The 18,703-nt window shown below is 34.3% G+C and overlaps 1 protein-coding gene across 12 annotated transcripts in view; it reads right to left on the bottom strand.

Moving 5' to 3' along the window:
• Positions 1-12,211: 12,211 nt before the first annotated feature.
• LOC125053662 (tight junction protein ZO-1) overlaps positions 12,212-18,703 on the bottom strand; it is a 101,418-nt gene continuing 94,926 nt past the window's right edge. For 9 of the 12 annotated variants that reach the window (XM_047655139.1, XM_047655141.1, XM_047655137.1 and 6 more), the window contains 5 exons: positions 18,108-18,254; positions 17,533-17,638; positions 16,940-17,015; positions 13,952-16,383; positions 12,212-13,359 (listed from right to left, as the gene is read on the bottom strand). In XM_047655139.1, coding sequence (XP_047511095.1) covers positions 13,136-13,359; positions 13,952-16,383; positions 16,940-17,015; positions 17,533-17,638; positions 18,108-18,254 — 2,985 coding nt within the window. In that variant the 3' untranslated portion in view covers positions 12,212-13,135. Of the gene's footprint in view, positions 13,360-13,615; positions 13,697-13,951; positions 16,384-16,939; positions 17,016-17,532; positions 17,639-18,107; positions 18,255-18,703 lie in introns of all 12 variants that reach the window. The other 3 variants (XR_007117604.1, XM_047655146.1, XM_047655147.1) reach the window with 3 other exon arrangements.

The raw sequence follows: 18,703 nt of genomic DNA, 5'->3' as shown, positions 1-18,703 counted from the left end.
TAAAATGTAAAGTGGTGAAACAAGTAAATAAGAGCAGTGTGTTTGTTCCAGTAAATAAAAAGCGAATGGTGAGATTTAGACATAATATAGGTAAACACCTACCTTTATTACCGGTAGGTACTACCGTTGATATACAATACAACAATCTAAGTGATTGTATTAATAAAGAGTTCAACACCATCTTTACCCCAAAGAAAGTCTCTCATTCGCAGTGTAAATCGTTTAGTGATTGGGCGACAGCGGGAATTTATAAAAGTAGACAACGGTTGTATGACCTTTACGCTGAAAAGTCATACAATCATAATGAAGAATTTATTCTTTATGTTCGAAATTATTCGAAATTATTTAAGAAAGTTTGTTACGCGGCCAAGTCCTTAAATATTAAAAACAAGATTAAAAATAGTAGCAATAAAACTAAAATGACTTGGAAGATAATTGATAGTGAAACTGGAAGAGTCAGGGATCGCAATCAAGACATCGAACTATGTGTCGATAACACTATAATCAAATCTAACGAAGAGATAGCGATTGTTTTTGATAAGTACTTTTCTGACATTCCAATTTCGACTACAAAGTCTCTTCAATCATCTCCCGCCCTCGCTGAATCGCTGCTCAAAGATAATGTAAACGAGTGCAAGGTCAGTTTTACATTCCGACCCATTGGTGCCGACGATATAGTGAGGATATTTAGAACCATAGATATTAAGAACACTACCGATCTTTGGGGTATTTCTGTAAAAATAATTAGTAGCATAATTGATGTAATTGCTCCCCATCTAGCTATAATTTTCAACAATTGTATTAAAAGTGGCGAGTTTCCCGATCTAATGAAACATAGTAAAGTCATTCCATTATTTAAAGCAGGTAGTATGTCCGACCCCAGTAACTTTAGACCAATTTCCGTACTACCTACTTGTAGTAAAATATTTGAAAAAATTATATTAAATCAACTGGTAAGTCATTTTAACGTAAACAAATTATTACATAATAATCAGTTCGGTTTTACCAAGGGTCGCTCGACAGCCGATGCCGGTGTTGAGTTATATAGATATATAATTAAGGCTTGGGAGGAGTCGCATGACGCTTTAGGTGTTTTCTGCGACTTATCCAAAGCATTTGATTGTGTCCAACACGAGACCTTAATCGGGAAACTCCGCCATTATGGCATCAAGAATACCGCACTGAATCTTCTGACTTCCTATTTACACGGAAGAACTCAGAAGGTTGAAGTGAATGGTAAGAGGTCCTCTGGGTCGGCAGTAGATATGGGGGTACCACAGGGCTCAATTCTTGGCCCTTTCCTCTTTCTTGTTTATATAAATGATCTACCTTTCATGGTAGAGAGAAAACATCAGATAGTTTTGTTTGCTGATGACACGTCCTTGATTTTTAAAATCAAACGACAAATAACAAATTTTGACGATGTGAACAATGCTCTGTCTTCGATTGTCCATTGGTTTAGTATGAATAACCTTCTACTTAATGCAAAAAAGACAAAATGCATTAAATTTTGTGCAAAAAATTCAAGGATTATGGATACTAGACCAATTATAAACGGTGAGGAATTGAATCTGGATGATTCAACTGTATTTCTCGGAATCACCATGGATTCAAAACTTCAGTGGTCCCCTCATATTAACGGATTGGCGAAGAGACTTAGTTCTGCAGCCTACGCGGTTAAAAAAATTCGCTCTCTAACTGATGTCGATACAGCTAGACTTGTTTATTTTAGTTACTTTCATAGCTTAATGACTTATGGCTTATTATTATGGGGTCATGCTGCTGATGTCGAAACTATTTTCATCCTGCAGAAGAGGGCTATTCGTGCAATCTATAATTTAAAATGTAGGGAATCTCTTAGAGATAAATTCAAGGAAATTAATATACTTACCTTTCCCTCGCAATATATTTATGAAAATATTATGTATGTATACAAAAATAGTGATAAGTTTACTAGAATAGAACATACGCACAATGTTAATACACGGAACAAACGCAGGCTGCAATTTCCCCGTACTAGACTATCTAAAGTTAGTAATTCTTTTTTGGGGAAAGGGATACTCTTCTTTAATAAAATCCCAGAAGCTCTTTTATCACTGCCTTTCAATAAATTTAAGAAATGTATTAAAGAAAAGCTGTGTAAAAAGGCTTACTATAAAGTCAACGATTATCTAATTGATAAAAGGGCCTGGGACTAGTGCTAGACAGGCTACTTCTAATTAATTTGCGATATTTGTTATAAATAAGTGTTGTTTGATGATTTGCTGGTTTAAAAGAGTACCGAGAGTTTTTTACGCCGGCTTTTTCTCTCGGCCTACACCCTCTGTCTTCTTTGCCGATGAGTAGGGATGCCTTCAAATTTAATGACGTGGAATAAGTGATACATGTATCTTACGTTCCATAATAAACATATTTTATTTTTTTTTTATTTTTTTATTTTGTTGGAAATGAAATGAAAGAAAATTTCATTAATTTTTCAAGATATGTAATTTTAAAATTTTATTTATATATGGTGGCGCGGGGCATATTCCGTTCAACCAATCAGCGCGCGAGGTGCGATCCGTTTCACAATTTGACAGTTTCACTTCGATAGATTACAATCTACCGAATAATAATACGTTAAATTGTAAGCAGTATGCTGAGATTCACAATCTTTCGACAGTTTATAATCTCGCGAGATAGATTACAATCTAACGGTGTTTACAATTTTACGTTAACATTCTTATAATGGTCTGTATCACTTTTACAATTGCAAACACTCTTTGCGGGTCACTCAATGCAAGATGTCTGAAGCCCATGGAATCCTACATCCAATAACCATCTGAACTTTTTATCAGAAATAAAAATCTTGATGTTCGAGCTTAGGTAACAAGTTTTGTATTATTAAAGAAAGTCCTTATTTCAAAACTCTTAAAAGGCGGTAGTTATAAAAGTGATTTTTAGTTCGTAAAATAGATAAGATCAACATTTTTGTAAGTAAACTAAGTGGTCTCTAAGATTTGATAATAATTCGCGTGAGATGCAAACTTATGAGCACAATGTTACATTATGGGATGGACAGGTCAAGGTTCCACTTTAGAGCCATTTCGTTTTTAATATTGCGGTCAAAGGTTTTTGCTTTTAAGTTTCACAGTGCAACTTTGGATGATGGAAAGATTATCATTATTGCGGCTTAATAACTGATAATTAGCAATAATTAAAGTTATAAAGAAAATTTATTGTACTGAATTAAACGCGATAGTTATCAGACTAGTTTAAAGTTATCTGAATTGTTGTTTCTTATCCAATAGTGTCCTATTTCTTTTATCAAAAGCCCCAATATTGGTATTATAATTATTTATTTTATTTTATTAGAGGCGCAAACTAGCTGCTGTGGTCTCTGGCAGAATCACCAGCGCTGTGGAACTTTTTGCTCCTCAGCATAATGCTGAGCCAGGGCCAATTACAACCACAGTACACACACATTGCACACTGGAAGCGAACCGAATGGCAAAAGAAAATTTCTTAATTTTAATTTCTAATTTTTATTGTTTGTGATGTCTTATTTTATTTTATGTTTTCTTTAAGTATTGTTATTTTGTGTTTATGTGTGTGTGTTTTTGTTTGTAATAAATGTTATGTCTATGTCTATGGCAATAGTTTCTTCATTGACAAGTATCTATATTATTATTAAGTATATATATATATTAAACTTATTTGATGCAGGTTAAGATTTTGTATATTACTTTACCTGCATAGAAAGACCCAAGGATCGATTTCGTAATCCGCTCTTATTCCTACAAACGCATCTGTAACTCCATGTCATCGCAACTAGCAGACATTTCTATTAATTTATACCAAATGCTTCAAACGATTTTAAACTTAATAATAAGAGAATATAAGGTTATGTTTATAACGTACAACTAAAATATGCATAAGATTACTCTTAAACTTTGACCCGGTAATGAGTTTGTGTTATAGAAATTCTTGCAATTGATTGTCGCTTCTCTCTCAGTTCAACTTGTTGCAAAAGTATGGGATACATATGAAAATTTGGCATAATAGTGACTGAATGCTTTTAGAATAAAGGTATATAGGCCCACACTGGATTACGTATGGAGGCACTGGATATGGGATACTTGTCATTGATGAAATAAAGTTCTTAAGCAAATTTTTACTACTAAGTAGTGTTGCCCAAATGCAAGACCAAGACGAGACTTAGCCCAGTCTTGGTATTGTCTTGCGACAATACACCTGGTCTTGATCTTGGTCTTGGTATTGCGCTCTCAGTCTTGGTCTTGGTATTGGTCTTGCAGCAAGAGTCTTGCAAGTCTTGCGAGACTTACAAATACCTATTAGCCTATTGCTATTTATTGAACACGTTAGTTTAAATTAGTTTTATTTATTTAGTAAATTTATTTAATTATTTAGTAAAGACTATTGTCTTCAGCGATGATTTACTAACTAATAATAATTAATTTGTTTAATGGAATGGGATGGAAGAGTTGTAGAATAAAGACAATCTATGCAATTTAACATTTATTTAAATAAAAAAATTGCAGTACAGTACAGAATAGCATCGACATAATTAACTTCCAGTAGACTTGCAAACGTTATACAAAACGAGTTCAAAAAGTTATAAGTACAAGTCAAAGCGTTTCCTTACACAAAAATTCTCCTAATGTACCTATGTAAATACCTATGTATTATTGTATCTACCTATAAATTGGTAAAGAAATGATATGAACGGCTCGCCAACATGCAGATATAAACCCCGAGAGGTTTTTGTTGTGTGGCTAAAACTAAATATGAATATGGTTGTTTTCGAATTAAAAAAAATTGGTTACTTTATATTAATTCTTTTGACCAAGAATTAATACAAAGTAACCACCTCGCTGATTCATCACTTAATCTATTTCTATGTTTTCTAATTACTAGCGATGCTTTAGAAAATAATCTCTCAGCAGGTACTGAAGTTGCAGGTATCGAAAGAAAATCACGAGCCATCTTGGATAAAATCGGATATTCCGTCTCATGCGTCCTCCACCACTCTAAAATGTCTTCCGAGCTGGCGGCTCTCGGTTTACTTAGATACTCCTCCAACTCGTCAGAAACTAAGCCTTGAAGACAAGATCCAGATGACGACGTAGAGGGACATGCATACAGTTTCTCAAAGTCTATTACATCTTCATATTCCTCATCCTCACATACTTTGTTTTCATTTCTTGGTAATTCTGGAGATTTAGACACCGAGTGTTGCTGTACGTGTAGACTTTTATATTCTTTATAAAGTTCATTAAATTTGTGCAGGCTTTCTGTTTTAATTTGCTGCCCCCATAATGTAATATCAAAAGTCTGAGCTTTGTGCCTTGGGTCTAAAATTAAAGTGGTACAGTAAATCCAGTTGCTCTTCTTATAATGTTTAAGCATTTTATCTCGGGCTGCTTGGAAACCTAAAATGAGCCTTTCATCCACTTCAGTTCGATTTGGTTTCTCATCTAATTGTTTTACCATTGATTCAATTTTATCAAGCAATAGATTGAATGATACAATGACTAGCGGTAATGTAACATATTTTTCTCCACCAAGTTTCGTTGATAAAAGTTTAAAATTTATTAAAAACTTATGTATTTTTTCGAGTATTTGCCATTCCGTTTCTGTGATTTGAAAATCATTCAATTCGGTTACTGAAACGCATAATATGTTAATGCCAGGTCTCACTTTTAAACCAAATCCAATCATATCATGTGTGGAATTCCATCTTGTTGGACAGTCGAGTATAGGATTGAGATTTGATGGCACGCCAACTGCTTCACAAGCAGACTGGAACTTCCTCTTCAATATCTCGCTTCTTTTTATTTTACTGGAAATACTGCGTAATTTTGTAATACCTGTACGTGAGTCAGCAATATTTGGCACATATTCTTCATCTTCCTCAGTTTCGTCTTCATAGTCTTCATACTGCTGTTCTTGTTCTTTATTGTCAGTTTCAATGTGTAAAGCTAAGGTCTTTAGTAAATCTTGTACACCAAGGTTCAAAATGTGAGCAAAGCACCGGAAATGTTGATTGTCTGAATCAAAATGCAGCAGTTGTTTGCCAAGTTCACACATAAATTTGGTATTTGCAGTTGCGTTGTCCACCGTGATACCCTGTATTTTATTAATTATGCCATATTCCAATAAACATTCGTGGAAAATCGTTGCAATATCTAACCCAGTATGTCGACCGCGCGATGGTATAAAATCAAGGACTACAGATCGATACTTCCAGTCATTGTCTATAAAATGAATTGTGACCCCGTAGTAACTCCTACCAGCAATGGACGTCCATCCATCAATGGTAAATGACATTTTACATGAATATTGTTGTAGTCGATTTTTAACATTCGATTGTAGTTCTTCAAATCGCTCTTTAACTTTCCTTCTTAGTGTCGACCTTTTAGGAAATATCGTATTCGGGCATATCGATCGAAAATATTCCTGTGTATCTTCATCATCGAAAAATGAGAAAGGAAGATATTTTTTTACAATCCAATCAACTGTAGCTGTCATGAAGTTGTCACTTCGGTTTTCAGATACTGACTGAAATAAAATATTAAAATATGTGTTAATAATAGTAATAATAGGTACCTATTAAAATTTAAAACTATGAACATAGCATGATATCTATAAAAATATAATATAGGTACTAGAAAACCTAAACTATACCTAAACTAGCTTCGCATTTGAATAAATTACCTAGGTATAGGTCTGTACCTATATCTAGGTATCCTAGGTATACCTATAATCTGTATTATAATCGTGTTACGGAAAGGATATACTTAATGTACATACATATCAAAGGCACGGATTCCTATGGTGATAAGTGATAAGAAACCAATAAGGCAACATTTTTCAATACCTATAATTACCTACATAATTATTAATGTTTGTAAGTCTATACGTACACAAATCATTCATTACATAGGTACCTACGTCAGCTGATCGGTGTCAAATAGTGTCAATCAATTAATAATCGTCCCCGTAGAGCGAAAACACATTAGGTTGAAAAATGCCCAAATCGAGTTAACAATGCCAATAAAACTATAGTTTTTTCCCCTATTTAACTGTCTAACCGTCAATTTTGTAGGTATCCTAGTTTCCGATTTACAAAAAGTGAAAATTAAATAAATCTATTCTTTGGTCCTAATAGAAAATAAGAGAAATTACGAAATCATGTTAACTATTTTTTTATTTATCAAAAACTTACATAGCTTATAAAATAAAAGATTACCTAAGTTACTTTTATATTAACATTTTTAATTCATAGGAAGTGTAGAAGATTTTTTTTATATAAAAGTAGTTAGATTTTATACTATTATAAAACAAAATGTCTTTTAACTCTTAAGTTTTTTTTCATTATGTATATTTTGTATATCTACCAGTTAGTCGTAAATTACCCAAATCAAGTACATATAACATAAAAATAAACTCGATCTGAGTGAAAAATCACTAACTAGGGGCAAATATTAACTAATTCATAACTACATCGGATATTCTACAGAGAACAAATAACTAATTGGTTTTTTTTTTAGGTTTTCTCAGTAATAACTTAATCATCACTTTGGGTAGCTAACATTTTAACTTAATTTGATTTCCTTCAAAATGAAACTAAAAACATTAAAATATGGCATGACATGCTAAAGTTATGGCAATTTATATTTTTCAAAACTTTAACCCTCATTATCTCAAAACAGGTTTTTTGGACTTAATGAATTTTCGCTCTACGGGGACATATATTCATCCAAGAAACAACTCCGTATAACATTTGTTTTTCTGGTATTTTTATTATTATATTGATAGTTTTATGCCACAAAATAACAAATAATTGAACACATATTAGTTAGTACAAAATCGAAGTAGGTTAAAGTAGTAAAATAAACTTAAGTAGTGCCGCGGCTGCCTCAGTAATTAAGTAACTATGTACCTGCTTAAGTAGAGTACTTTATTTAGCTCACGGTTCAAATGAATGCAGATTCTAAACCAGATACCTACCTACCCTTTCTGTAACACGTAATACAAGGATACCTATACAAACACCCGTTTGTAGAAATAGAGATTAAAATCGTAAAAAAATTTAATAACTACGAACTACTAGAACGTCCACTGCTGGACAAAGGCTTCCCATTCGGGGTGTAGTTGCCCATAATTGCCACGCTGAGGACTACGTACTACTAAATAATTTATAAAAAAAAAATTTAAACTATAAAAAGTAAAGTAGGTATTTATGAAACACCCTAATTTGCATTGTTTTTTTTTTCATAAATTTACAAAAATAAAGTACCTACGAGAAACAGCTAGGTACTTTACTCTGGAAATTACTGTAATTATTAATTGGGTACCTAGTATTTACGTAACATATTTTTTTCTTACCTGTCTACTTATTGCAGTGGTTGTTAAAAACCTTGTGATATCTCCACTTTGACTTTGACTTAATGTTGGTTTTCTTACAGGAACAAATATTTGCGATTCCTTCCCGTGAAAAGATACTAGATGCTTTCTTAAGCCTGAAGTGTTTCTGTTTTTCATTTTTATTTCGACTTTCTTATGTTGGCACAATTTACACATACCAATTTGGGACGCATGAGTTATTTCGAAAAACTCGTCATATTTGCTTTTAAGTCTTTTAGATCTAATTCTGCAACTCTCACTACTCCGACTAGAGCTATTTGAATCTTCGTCACTCATGTCAAATTGTAAACATTCACTCCGAAAGTAATAAGGATTTAGAGTATCTAGCTAGGTAAATCGGCGAGAACAATAAATAAGATAGACTCGAAGCGGAACTCAATTGGAAATGACTGAAAATTATTTAAAAACTCATATTTATAAGCACAAGCCGAAGACCGACAAAGAAAAATGCGGCGTTCTTTGATAGATAGAATAAATCTTTGAAAGATTAAAAAACAGAAGTATCAGAATCAGAATCAGATAGGTTTTGTGCCTACGCAAAAATATAGTGCAGATAATAAATGCAAATAATATTGTTTATCACGTTCCTTTTTTATTGGAACTAGGCATGTTCCGTTAGGTCATGCCTCACGTCATGTAGGTACGATAGAAGTTGATAAACCGACACTTTAAATCTCGATTTTTGGAAGTGTGTGATTTTAAAACAAAACCCACGACGTCACTCATATTTGGAGTTTTTCCACGTTTCAAGTTTGTTTAAATTAACCCACTTCCAAATTTGCAGTGCAATGTCCTTTAAAAAGGTATAATAATAATATAAACTAGGTATATTGTTATTACAAATTTTTTTATAATATGCTTACGACTACAATCTTCCTTGCGAGGACAACATAATCTATTGGCGTCCGTTCTGAGCACCCGGAAACCTATTTTATTCTTTGGAACATGGGCAGTGGCGGCGACCTTTGACATGAAAGCGACGCGACGGCGGCAACACAAAGTCTAGGACTAAGGCGGACTAAATTTTTACCTATTTTGGTAGGGTTGTCAATGCTGGCATTAGCACAGAAAAATAAAATTAAGTAAACACAACGTTTTAACTAGGTATCTACGATAGAATATTTTTTCTACTAATTCCCTAAGTACTCAGTCTAAATATATTTTTCATAATTTGTTGTGTGTAATAGTGAACTCTAAATCTTACTTAAGAGCTTTTTTTAAAATAAACTTATGGAAAGCACTGACATGGCATATACAATTTTCAATCTTGCTGCTCACATTTTAGTACCTAGGTATATCACTCACTATCTATCATTTACCGATATTAACAATGATTATTTCGAAATTAAAATATTCGAAATTCAATAGATGCAATACCTACTTAGTTATTAATTATGATCTCGCCGGACAGCCAGTGTGAGAATGTATTTGTACAAGAAACTCAGAGCATTCAATTTATACCTACCTACTGCTGAGACATTTAATTTTATCCCCCTATACCAACCCTACCAAAATAGGTAACAATTTTGTGTGCCTCTGTCCGTACTCTTTGTCGGCAAATGCGGCGCTCAAACAGTGTCAAATGCTGTGATACACTTGTTGCAAACCGCGGCGTCTTTGTCGGTAAATTATCAAATAATTAGGTATATAATACACCGACCGACCAACAGTTTATTCGCAGAACGTCACATTTTCCCAATTAACCTTGAACCTTAATACTCTAGCGATAAAGTTGAAAATCTGTTAAATAAATTTTCTTCTCTGGCGTCTGTACCATAACATTGGCTGCCGTAGAAACTGTTACTAGACCTACTCGACTCGCTAGCTTGTTAGTTTTAAATTTTTCTGAATAGAAGAATAATATAAACTTTGAAACATAAGTAGCTACCTACATAATGTTTATATAATTTTGTTGGCTATAATTTTAAGCACATACCAACCTACGAGTACTAACGTAAAATCTGCACATTAGACATAAACAAGCATAATATATTATTATAGGTAGATACCAGCGTTGCCATACGTCCCGATTTTTTAATGAACATGAAATGCCCCGCGCGGGACATTTTTCCCGCTTTTTGGGGTTACTCAAGACACCACTGCCATGCTCAGAAATTGCACCAGCTCTTTTAACAGCTACCAAAAAAAGATACCAGGTATATCATATACTCATTCCTCAGATTTCTGACAATTATTTGAAACGCCATTTGTCTAATGATATGAATACTTTTTTTGGTTTAGTTTTGTTTTGTTTATTTTTTTTTTTTTATTAAGAAGACAAGTGTTTAACGATAGGGTAACTCTGATTTAAAATATCACCTTTAGTTACTATGTCCCGCTATTGACGAGAGATTCCCACTTTTTTAACTGAAAAAGTTCCAAAATCCCGCCTTGACAATAAAAAATCTGGCAACGCTGGCAGATCTGTGGTAGATCAACAAGGTATGAACTTTGCTAGAAAGTTATTCTAGGTACATTTACATCACATGGGATGATGGGAACAGATTTGTGAGTATTAACACGCTACCTACTTAATAAATAGTTGAAATATAATAAGTACTTACCTACCTAATCAATACAATACCTTTCAGGGTTCTTTCAGACGAGCGGCACGTTGCCAACTGCAGATACAACTGCAGCCCTTAGTTTAGTGTTATGACGATACCTACGGTTTTGATACTGGGGAACGTTTCTCAAAATCGGGATTTAATACAAATACCTACTTAATAATGCCCAAATCTCAGTTTGACTTAACTTGCAAGACGCAAGAGTCTTGCAGGTTTAAGTATTGTCTTGCTCAAGTCTTGCAGGCTTCAGTCTTGGTATTGGTCTTGCTACAATAAGGCGGTCTTGGTATTGGTCTTGGTCTTGCAAAAGTGCAAGAACAAGACCAAGACTGCAAGACCAAGACCGATTTTGGGCAACACTACTACTAAGCTATATATGGACCTCTTGTTTAATGTTATTGTTTCTTGTTTGAAACATTTATATTAAACTTTTGATACGTAGTTTTAAGGAAATCAAGCCAGCCTTCTATGCCTTCTGACCCGAAAGAATCATTGCCTCGCTGAAAATGCGATCAGGCAGTAATTACTAGACTACGGAGTCGTCTAAACACTTCAAGTAAATATATAGACATTAACTGCTGTCAACCATTGTGAAATGTTCAATACACATAAAGGCTAACAGTGATTTAACTAGTAAAGCAAAACTCGTGTAAATTTTGATTATACAATTATACTTATAGTACAAGTTTCAATCAATGGAATCAAAGGAGTTAATTGAATTTGAAGTTTTCAGCCATGCGCTGCTTAAGTACATGTAAAAATGTCAATTTATTAATTAAAGTTCAATGACAATTTGAATTGATACACATATTTTTATAAAAATGGTCATTTACTAACGTGCGATAATAATCATTATGTTTGAAGACTTTGATATCGTAAAGACGACTTTTTGACGACTCATTGGTCTAGTGGTTAGTACCCCTGATTGCGTATCCATGGGTTCCGGGTTCGATCCCCGGCTGAGACGAACATCGATGTGATGAGCATTTGGTGTTGTGCTTAGGTCTTGGGTGTTTAAATATGTATATATATGTCTATCTATCTATAATATGTATGTATATCCGTTGCCTAGCACCCATAACACAAGCTTCACCAGCTTAGCATGGGACTAGGTCAATTGGTGTGAATTGTCTTTAAATAAAAAAAAAAAGATAAAGATAAAATAAATTATGGGGTAAATTATGCTTATGTAAATTATAATAAATAAAACACAATTTCAGTAAATATAAAATTTAATAGTTGGGTCAAAGGTAAATTCATAGTTTCACTAGTAACAAGAAAACATACATACAAACGTACTGCTATTACCTAAATATGACTCTAGCCAACGGCCAAATTACGTGAATACAACTATAATTAGTAATTTTAAAATTAACATTACGGAAGCCAAAGTTTAATTTCTGTGCTAATTAACAATAAAAATACGCGTATATTGATTAAATAATTATATTAATGAATGAATAACTAGGATAATCTACAATATGGTAAGGCATGTCTTAGTTATACATTTTTGTTACGAATTCAAAATAGATAATAGAAAAGTAGAGTTGATACAGCTATTCGAAATTAAATTCTATCCGTTATTAGACAGCTGTGATCTTATTTCTTTCTTTTATGTTTGAATCCAGTAGCTTCCAGTATCAGATTGGCATTCAATAGACGAAGCGGCCCTAGACAAAGTTATCTTTTGTTCAACATGGTTATATTCGTTCATCGACAGCGTTTGCCGTAAAATACCTTTGTCTAGGCCCCAAGCTTACATTGGTCCGTTACAGAGTACATCGAAAATGACTTATTAATTAGATATCTATTTTAAATTCGTTTCAAAAATAAAAAAGTATTTTCAAATACAATGAAATAGACTTTCGCTTAACTTTTAATAATGCTATAAGCTCTAGAGATTCCTAGGTCTCATTCTTATCTTAAATCCTTTAGCACCACTTCTTAAAGAATTGCAATATAGGTGGGAATGCCGGACAACATTACGTGAATCACATTAGTCAAAGAAGTCAACGCTACCTATACAAAAGCACATCGGAAGATCTGATTTTTCTAACATTACGTCAATTATCTAATATTTTACGTTTCGACTAAATTCTCAGCCTCGAGCCCTATTAATGTAAAAAATGTGTTAGCAACTAAAAATGGTCAACTTTAACTGCCACAGTATTAAGAGTGGTTGTAGCAGGCAAGTGTATATTATCCCAGTCGGTACTAAGATGGGCTTCTGTATCAGTAGCCTTGATAGTTAGGCCTAGGGATGGGACGGCATTAGCGCAGTGCGGTAGGCGGAGTGTCACTGGTCGTAAAAATACGAGCCCCTGAGGCCCGCACATCACTAGTGGGGACAGCATTGCTTCACCTGGTCATAGAAAAATATATTATTCCTGCTAAACCATAAACAAATATACAGTGAAAAGATCGAAACGTGACAATACTCAACACACAAACACATATCGCAGGATTAGCGGATTAGCATGCAAAGCGAGCCACAGATATAAAATAAGACAAATATACTTGTAAAGACGAGTAAAACAAATGAGGTGTTTGAAAGGTACAGGAATGGAATGACAAGTGCTTCAAACGGTGCACAAAAATCCAAACACTATCGAACATACGATTTAATTGTTGGGTGCAGACAGCACGCTCGCCGCCGTCGCTCCTCAATCTTTAAGTAGGAGTGTATTGTGTGGCAGAAACTGTTTAAAAATGCTGGGTTAATAATGAGTAAATGTATTAAGTTCAACGTGTTTTTAATGTGTTTAAGGGTTTATGTGATGAATACGATATAAATATGATACATATTAACATGCTCTAAATACTCATGCATACTCCACAAATTGCGGTCTCAATAAGTGCCAAAATGCCCTGCATCATCGCATTCGCAAACGTTAATTGCCAATTAGTAAGTGCAGTCTACGATCTACGGTAAACGCGTGCGTAAAAAGCTTTACCGTTATCCATGTCGATGGGAGGTCCTCCTACGCGCTGGCTCAATCGCGGGTCAGACACCGTAAAGTAGATCTTTTGCTTGATCCCCGGAGCAATTGCCTTTGGAGGTATTATAAGGGAAACACCCCAATGCCTATCCTCTAGAACCCCTCCTTCGCTATCGAATATACCCCAAGTAGTGTGTGGTGCGTCTGGTTCGACCACTTCAGATTTCTCCTCACTTGTTTCTGTTGTCACCTTAACAATTGTATTATCGTTGCTTATAATAGTTGTATCGTTTCGACTATTTGAAGTGTTTTCGGATGTGTCCTGGCTAATTTCTGGACTTTTTTCAACAATTTTTTCACAGAATGTCACAGTTCGATTCGGTTTTGGTCGATCTTGCAAGTCCTGCGATGCATACGGCGTGCTTTGTGGTTTGTTTTCGAAATTCATGCTACATTCAGAAGCATACTGAGTTTCCATGGATGTTGTAGATTCATATGGTATTGGAGACGACGTTATTTTGAGTGCATTTGATATGTGTTCGGCTTTTCCATGTAATCGAGGAGCATACAATGCTTCACCTTTCAAAACGTTAGCTTCTAAGCTTTTTGTTTTTTCTTTTTCCGCATCTGTCTTAGATTCTGTTAGATATAATTTGGAAAAATCTATTTCCTGAAACTTCTCTGCATCCCCATTCATTACTTCAGCTTTTGTTTGATACACAGGTTCTCGTCGGGACAAATGATTTGCATCACTCAACTCATATGGGCTACTTCTAGCACTATCCTGAGTAGGTACAGGCTGAACCTCTTTAGCTTCATGATTCGATTCATAGATGATACTTTCTTTAAGATCTCTTTTCGATACATACAATGGTTCTCGGCTTTTTACCGCATCACTATCATTAGCTTCCAATCTAGTTTGATATATCTTTTCTTTTTTCGCTTGATTTCTTTGCTTTATTATTTCTAATTTCTCTTCTAACTTAGCACTATAAGAAGATTCTTTATTAGCTAGCAAGGCTGCTTTCTGCGATAAAATTTCTTGTTTAGAGACATATGTACATTCCGCTGATGCTGGTCTTACTTGCTGTGGTAAATCAAATAATTCATTTCGGGTGCCATAGTCCGAAAAACTCGATTTCATTTGAGTTCGCGTACCATACGGCGATTCAGTCTGATTAATTCTTGCTAGCATGTCTGACCTACTAATGTATGGTGGTTCACTCATGCATTTACTCATCGGAGAAGATCTACCAGGATATGTAACAGGTGTATGCAGGCGTCTGTCTGGGCGTATTGCATAGGGATTCTCTGACCAGGAAGTACTTGGCGGAGGTTCATAGGTTCTTTTCCCATAAATTGGTTCCTTACTCGTAACTGAACTATCCGATCTTTGCCTAAGCATTTCTTCCCTCGTATTATAAGGAGACTCTGAAAATCTTTGCCTAAGCATATCTTCCTTAGTAGCGTAAGGACTTTCATTTGTCATTCTTTGTCTTAACATTTGTTCTTTAGTAGCATATGGTGGCTCATTGTAAATGCTCTCAGTTTTTCGCGGTATTTCCTGCTTAGCATATGCATTTTCCATGACTTCATTTCTAGTTGCATAGGGATTTTCCCGTATACACTCTGCTCGCGTTGTATATGGTGGATCTATAAGGGGCATTGCTACCGTTTCACGGTTTCCGTATGGATTTTCGTAACCTTGACTGGATACTTCCGATCTACTCGCATACGGATTCTCACTAGAAGTGTCATATATAGAAGAGTAAGTTCTTTTAGGCTTAGGAATAGGATCATAAATTACATGTTCCTTACTTTGGTATACTGGTTCTGGAGGTAGAGGTTGGGTTGGATAGAAGGGTTCATGCTTATTTTGTTGTTGTCTTTGGTAAATCGGGTCTATTTTGGTAATCATGTTAAAGCTTGGGGTTTGTCCGTAGATACCTCTTCTATTATATTCTATAAGAGAGTTCTGTCTGCGTAACAAGGGGGTAACTTTAGGTTCGGTTTCTATTTCACACATAGAATTCTGTCTTCTAAGGCTTTTTAAAGTTGGTTTGGCTTCATAATCTCTAACTGTACAAATGGAGCCATTCCTATCATCACAGAATGAACTTTGCCTTTTAAGAATCGGTTTTAGTAAAGGCTTTTCACACGACGAGTTACTACGTTGTAACATTTGATTTCTTATCTGCGTGTTTCTCATATGAATAGAGAAGTCGCTTAAATCGGATTTTTCTCGTCTCAACATCGGTATTTGACCATGTCTCTGTTGCAAGTCACTTTCGCACAATGACTTTTGTCGAGACACTTTTTTATTTTTCGAGCGGAAAAGATCGAGGACGGCATTTTTAATGAACGAAGGTTTTTTAGACAATTTCTTTTTAGTTTTTGGTGAGAATGTTTCATCGGGCTCCGCGCTGGAGTTCATGGCATCGGATGAGCTGCGGAAACCCACAACCAGACCCACTTAGTTACTCATGATGAATACACGGACGTCTCGGATTTACCAACCTTCAATTAATATTGAATATTGAGAAATCTGACAGTCCTGATCGGAAATGAAATTTTAATAAATATGAATTTTGATATATGAACTGCATATTGAAATAAATGCCATAAAGGGGATGCATAAACTTGTAGATAATTGGCAAGGTTAAAATATAGGTTTCGGGAAATTACAGTGACAACTTAATTCAATATGCTTTCGTTTAACAAGTTGCACTAAAATGCAGACACGCACTGCTTAGTTCAAAATCAACCATTCTAACATACTACATGTTATAATACGCCCCGACAGAGAATATATGATACAAATATATATTATTTATATTGTATAACCACATACAATACCATACTATAGACGCCCAAGACGTGTTAGTCGTTTGTGAAGCGATCGGTGTTTGCATGTTAGAGCAAATTGTACAAGGAATAATTCTAAAAATCACTTGGACATGCAATTTGAGGGACTTATATGTGTGCGTTTGTGAAGCGTGTTACCTCAAGTTGTGCATGTGTTGCGGCTTTCTATACAGTTCGAATGCGGATCCTCTTTGCTCACGGCTGCCGGCTAAATCTGTATGAGAAATCGCTATTCAATGCTTTGATATGTTTGTTGTATTAATTTGGAAGTCCGGCAAAACAAGAAGTTTTTAATGACTAATAACGAAAATTTTGATGAGTACGTAAAAACTACTATATTTTAGTACTTTTTGTTTACTTATTGTGTAAAATTCATATGAATTAGTTGGAATAATCAAAAACGTTTCGTAAAATGTTTACGATTGGGGTTTTGTTATGCTAGTTGCTAGAAAACTGTCGGCATCTAAATGATAATGCAATAGTATTAATAATAAGTATGTATAATAATACTGAACTCAAGGGTTAAAAGGGAATAAAGTTTAATAATTGAAGGGTTCTATAGTTTTTGGTTAATTTTTTGTCTTATTCAATAAAAACCAGTTTAATTATTCTGTATGTACGTATCTTTATATCAAACTGTATTTATCGTATAATAAAAAGAAAAAGTTATAGTATATATAGAAGTAACTTATATAGATTTGTAACAAAATATTATGTATGTAGTAGCTTACCAATAAGGTGCGGGTTGTGGGGCAAATTGATGGCTCGATGGTGGGACGGTGGTCCTGAGTATGGTGGGGATTGGGGCTGGTGACCCATTTGACCACTGTACATACCCTACAATAGAAAAAATTGATTTAATTTCGTATTTAGAATCATTATTATGATTTATCAAAAAGTATTACAATTTAATATTATTCACATACTAGTTCGGTTTATTTAGTGGTATTAAATCATTATTTATAAATAAAAAATCGTTAAAGCAAAAAACATGACTGTCAAAGACCAACAATATATTTAATTCATTGCAAAATACACCTTAAATCAAATTAACAAATATGATATTATAACGAAAAAGTAATAAGGTATCGCTTCGACCGTTGTAAAATTTAAAAGTGTTGCCTCGAAAGCGATAAGGCCGCCAGTTGCCCTGCTTTAAATTTAATTATGTCAAGATTTCTATATGCAACGAAGTTTTAATAAATAAATAAAATTCGATTTGAAATATCTAAATACTAAACAATCTTGCTCAGTCATGTGTGACATAATTAAGATAATAAAATAAAATCCGTTAAAGATAACTTACCTGTTGATAATGCGGATGCGGAGGCTGATGCGCGGGTTGGGAGTGTGAGTGTGAATGAGAGTAGTGAGGGGGCGGACCCATTGGTCCAGGGCCCATTGGACCCGGCGGACGGGGCATCATATTGCCCATTTGGCTTGGCTCCATGTTCTAACAATATTGATATATTATTTAAATAAAAAATATATTCATAAGAGTAGCTCCAAGTAATTTTTAATTGTTTTTGAGTTAACCAACATAACGCTCGTATTCTAGAATGTCGTTTAAAGCTAAAAAATGTTTGACAGTTCTTGAAACTAGTTCAAGAACTGTCAAACATTTTTTTCGGTATTAAGTTTGACATATTTGACGCTTTGTCATAGACGCGATTAATACTTGAGATACGAATTAGAATATGGCATCAGTCTCGTCAAATCATATCTAAAGTCACAGTCTGAGCTTTGTTAAAAATGTCAATTAAAAAGTTTTTTTTTTATTGATAAAAAGCTTGCCAACGCTCGGCACTAATACATTGGTAAAAACAAACACAAAATACAATTTTTAATGTGACAAGCACTTAAAGGCAAACATGAAATACATGTAGAGATCATACAAATATC

Source organism: Pieris napi, chromosome 11, assembly GCF_905475465.1.
Source record: "Pieris napi chromosome 11, ilPieNapi1.2, whole genome shotgun sequence".
In the NCBI taxonomy this organism is placed as follows: Eukaryota; Metazoa; Arthropoda; class Insecta; order Lepidoptera; family Pieridae; genus Pieris; species Pieris napi.
This window is presented reverse-complemented; position numbering and strand designations above follow the sequence as displayed.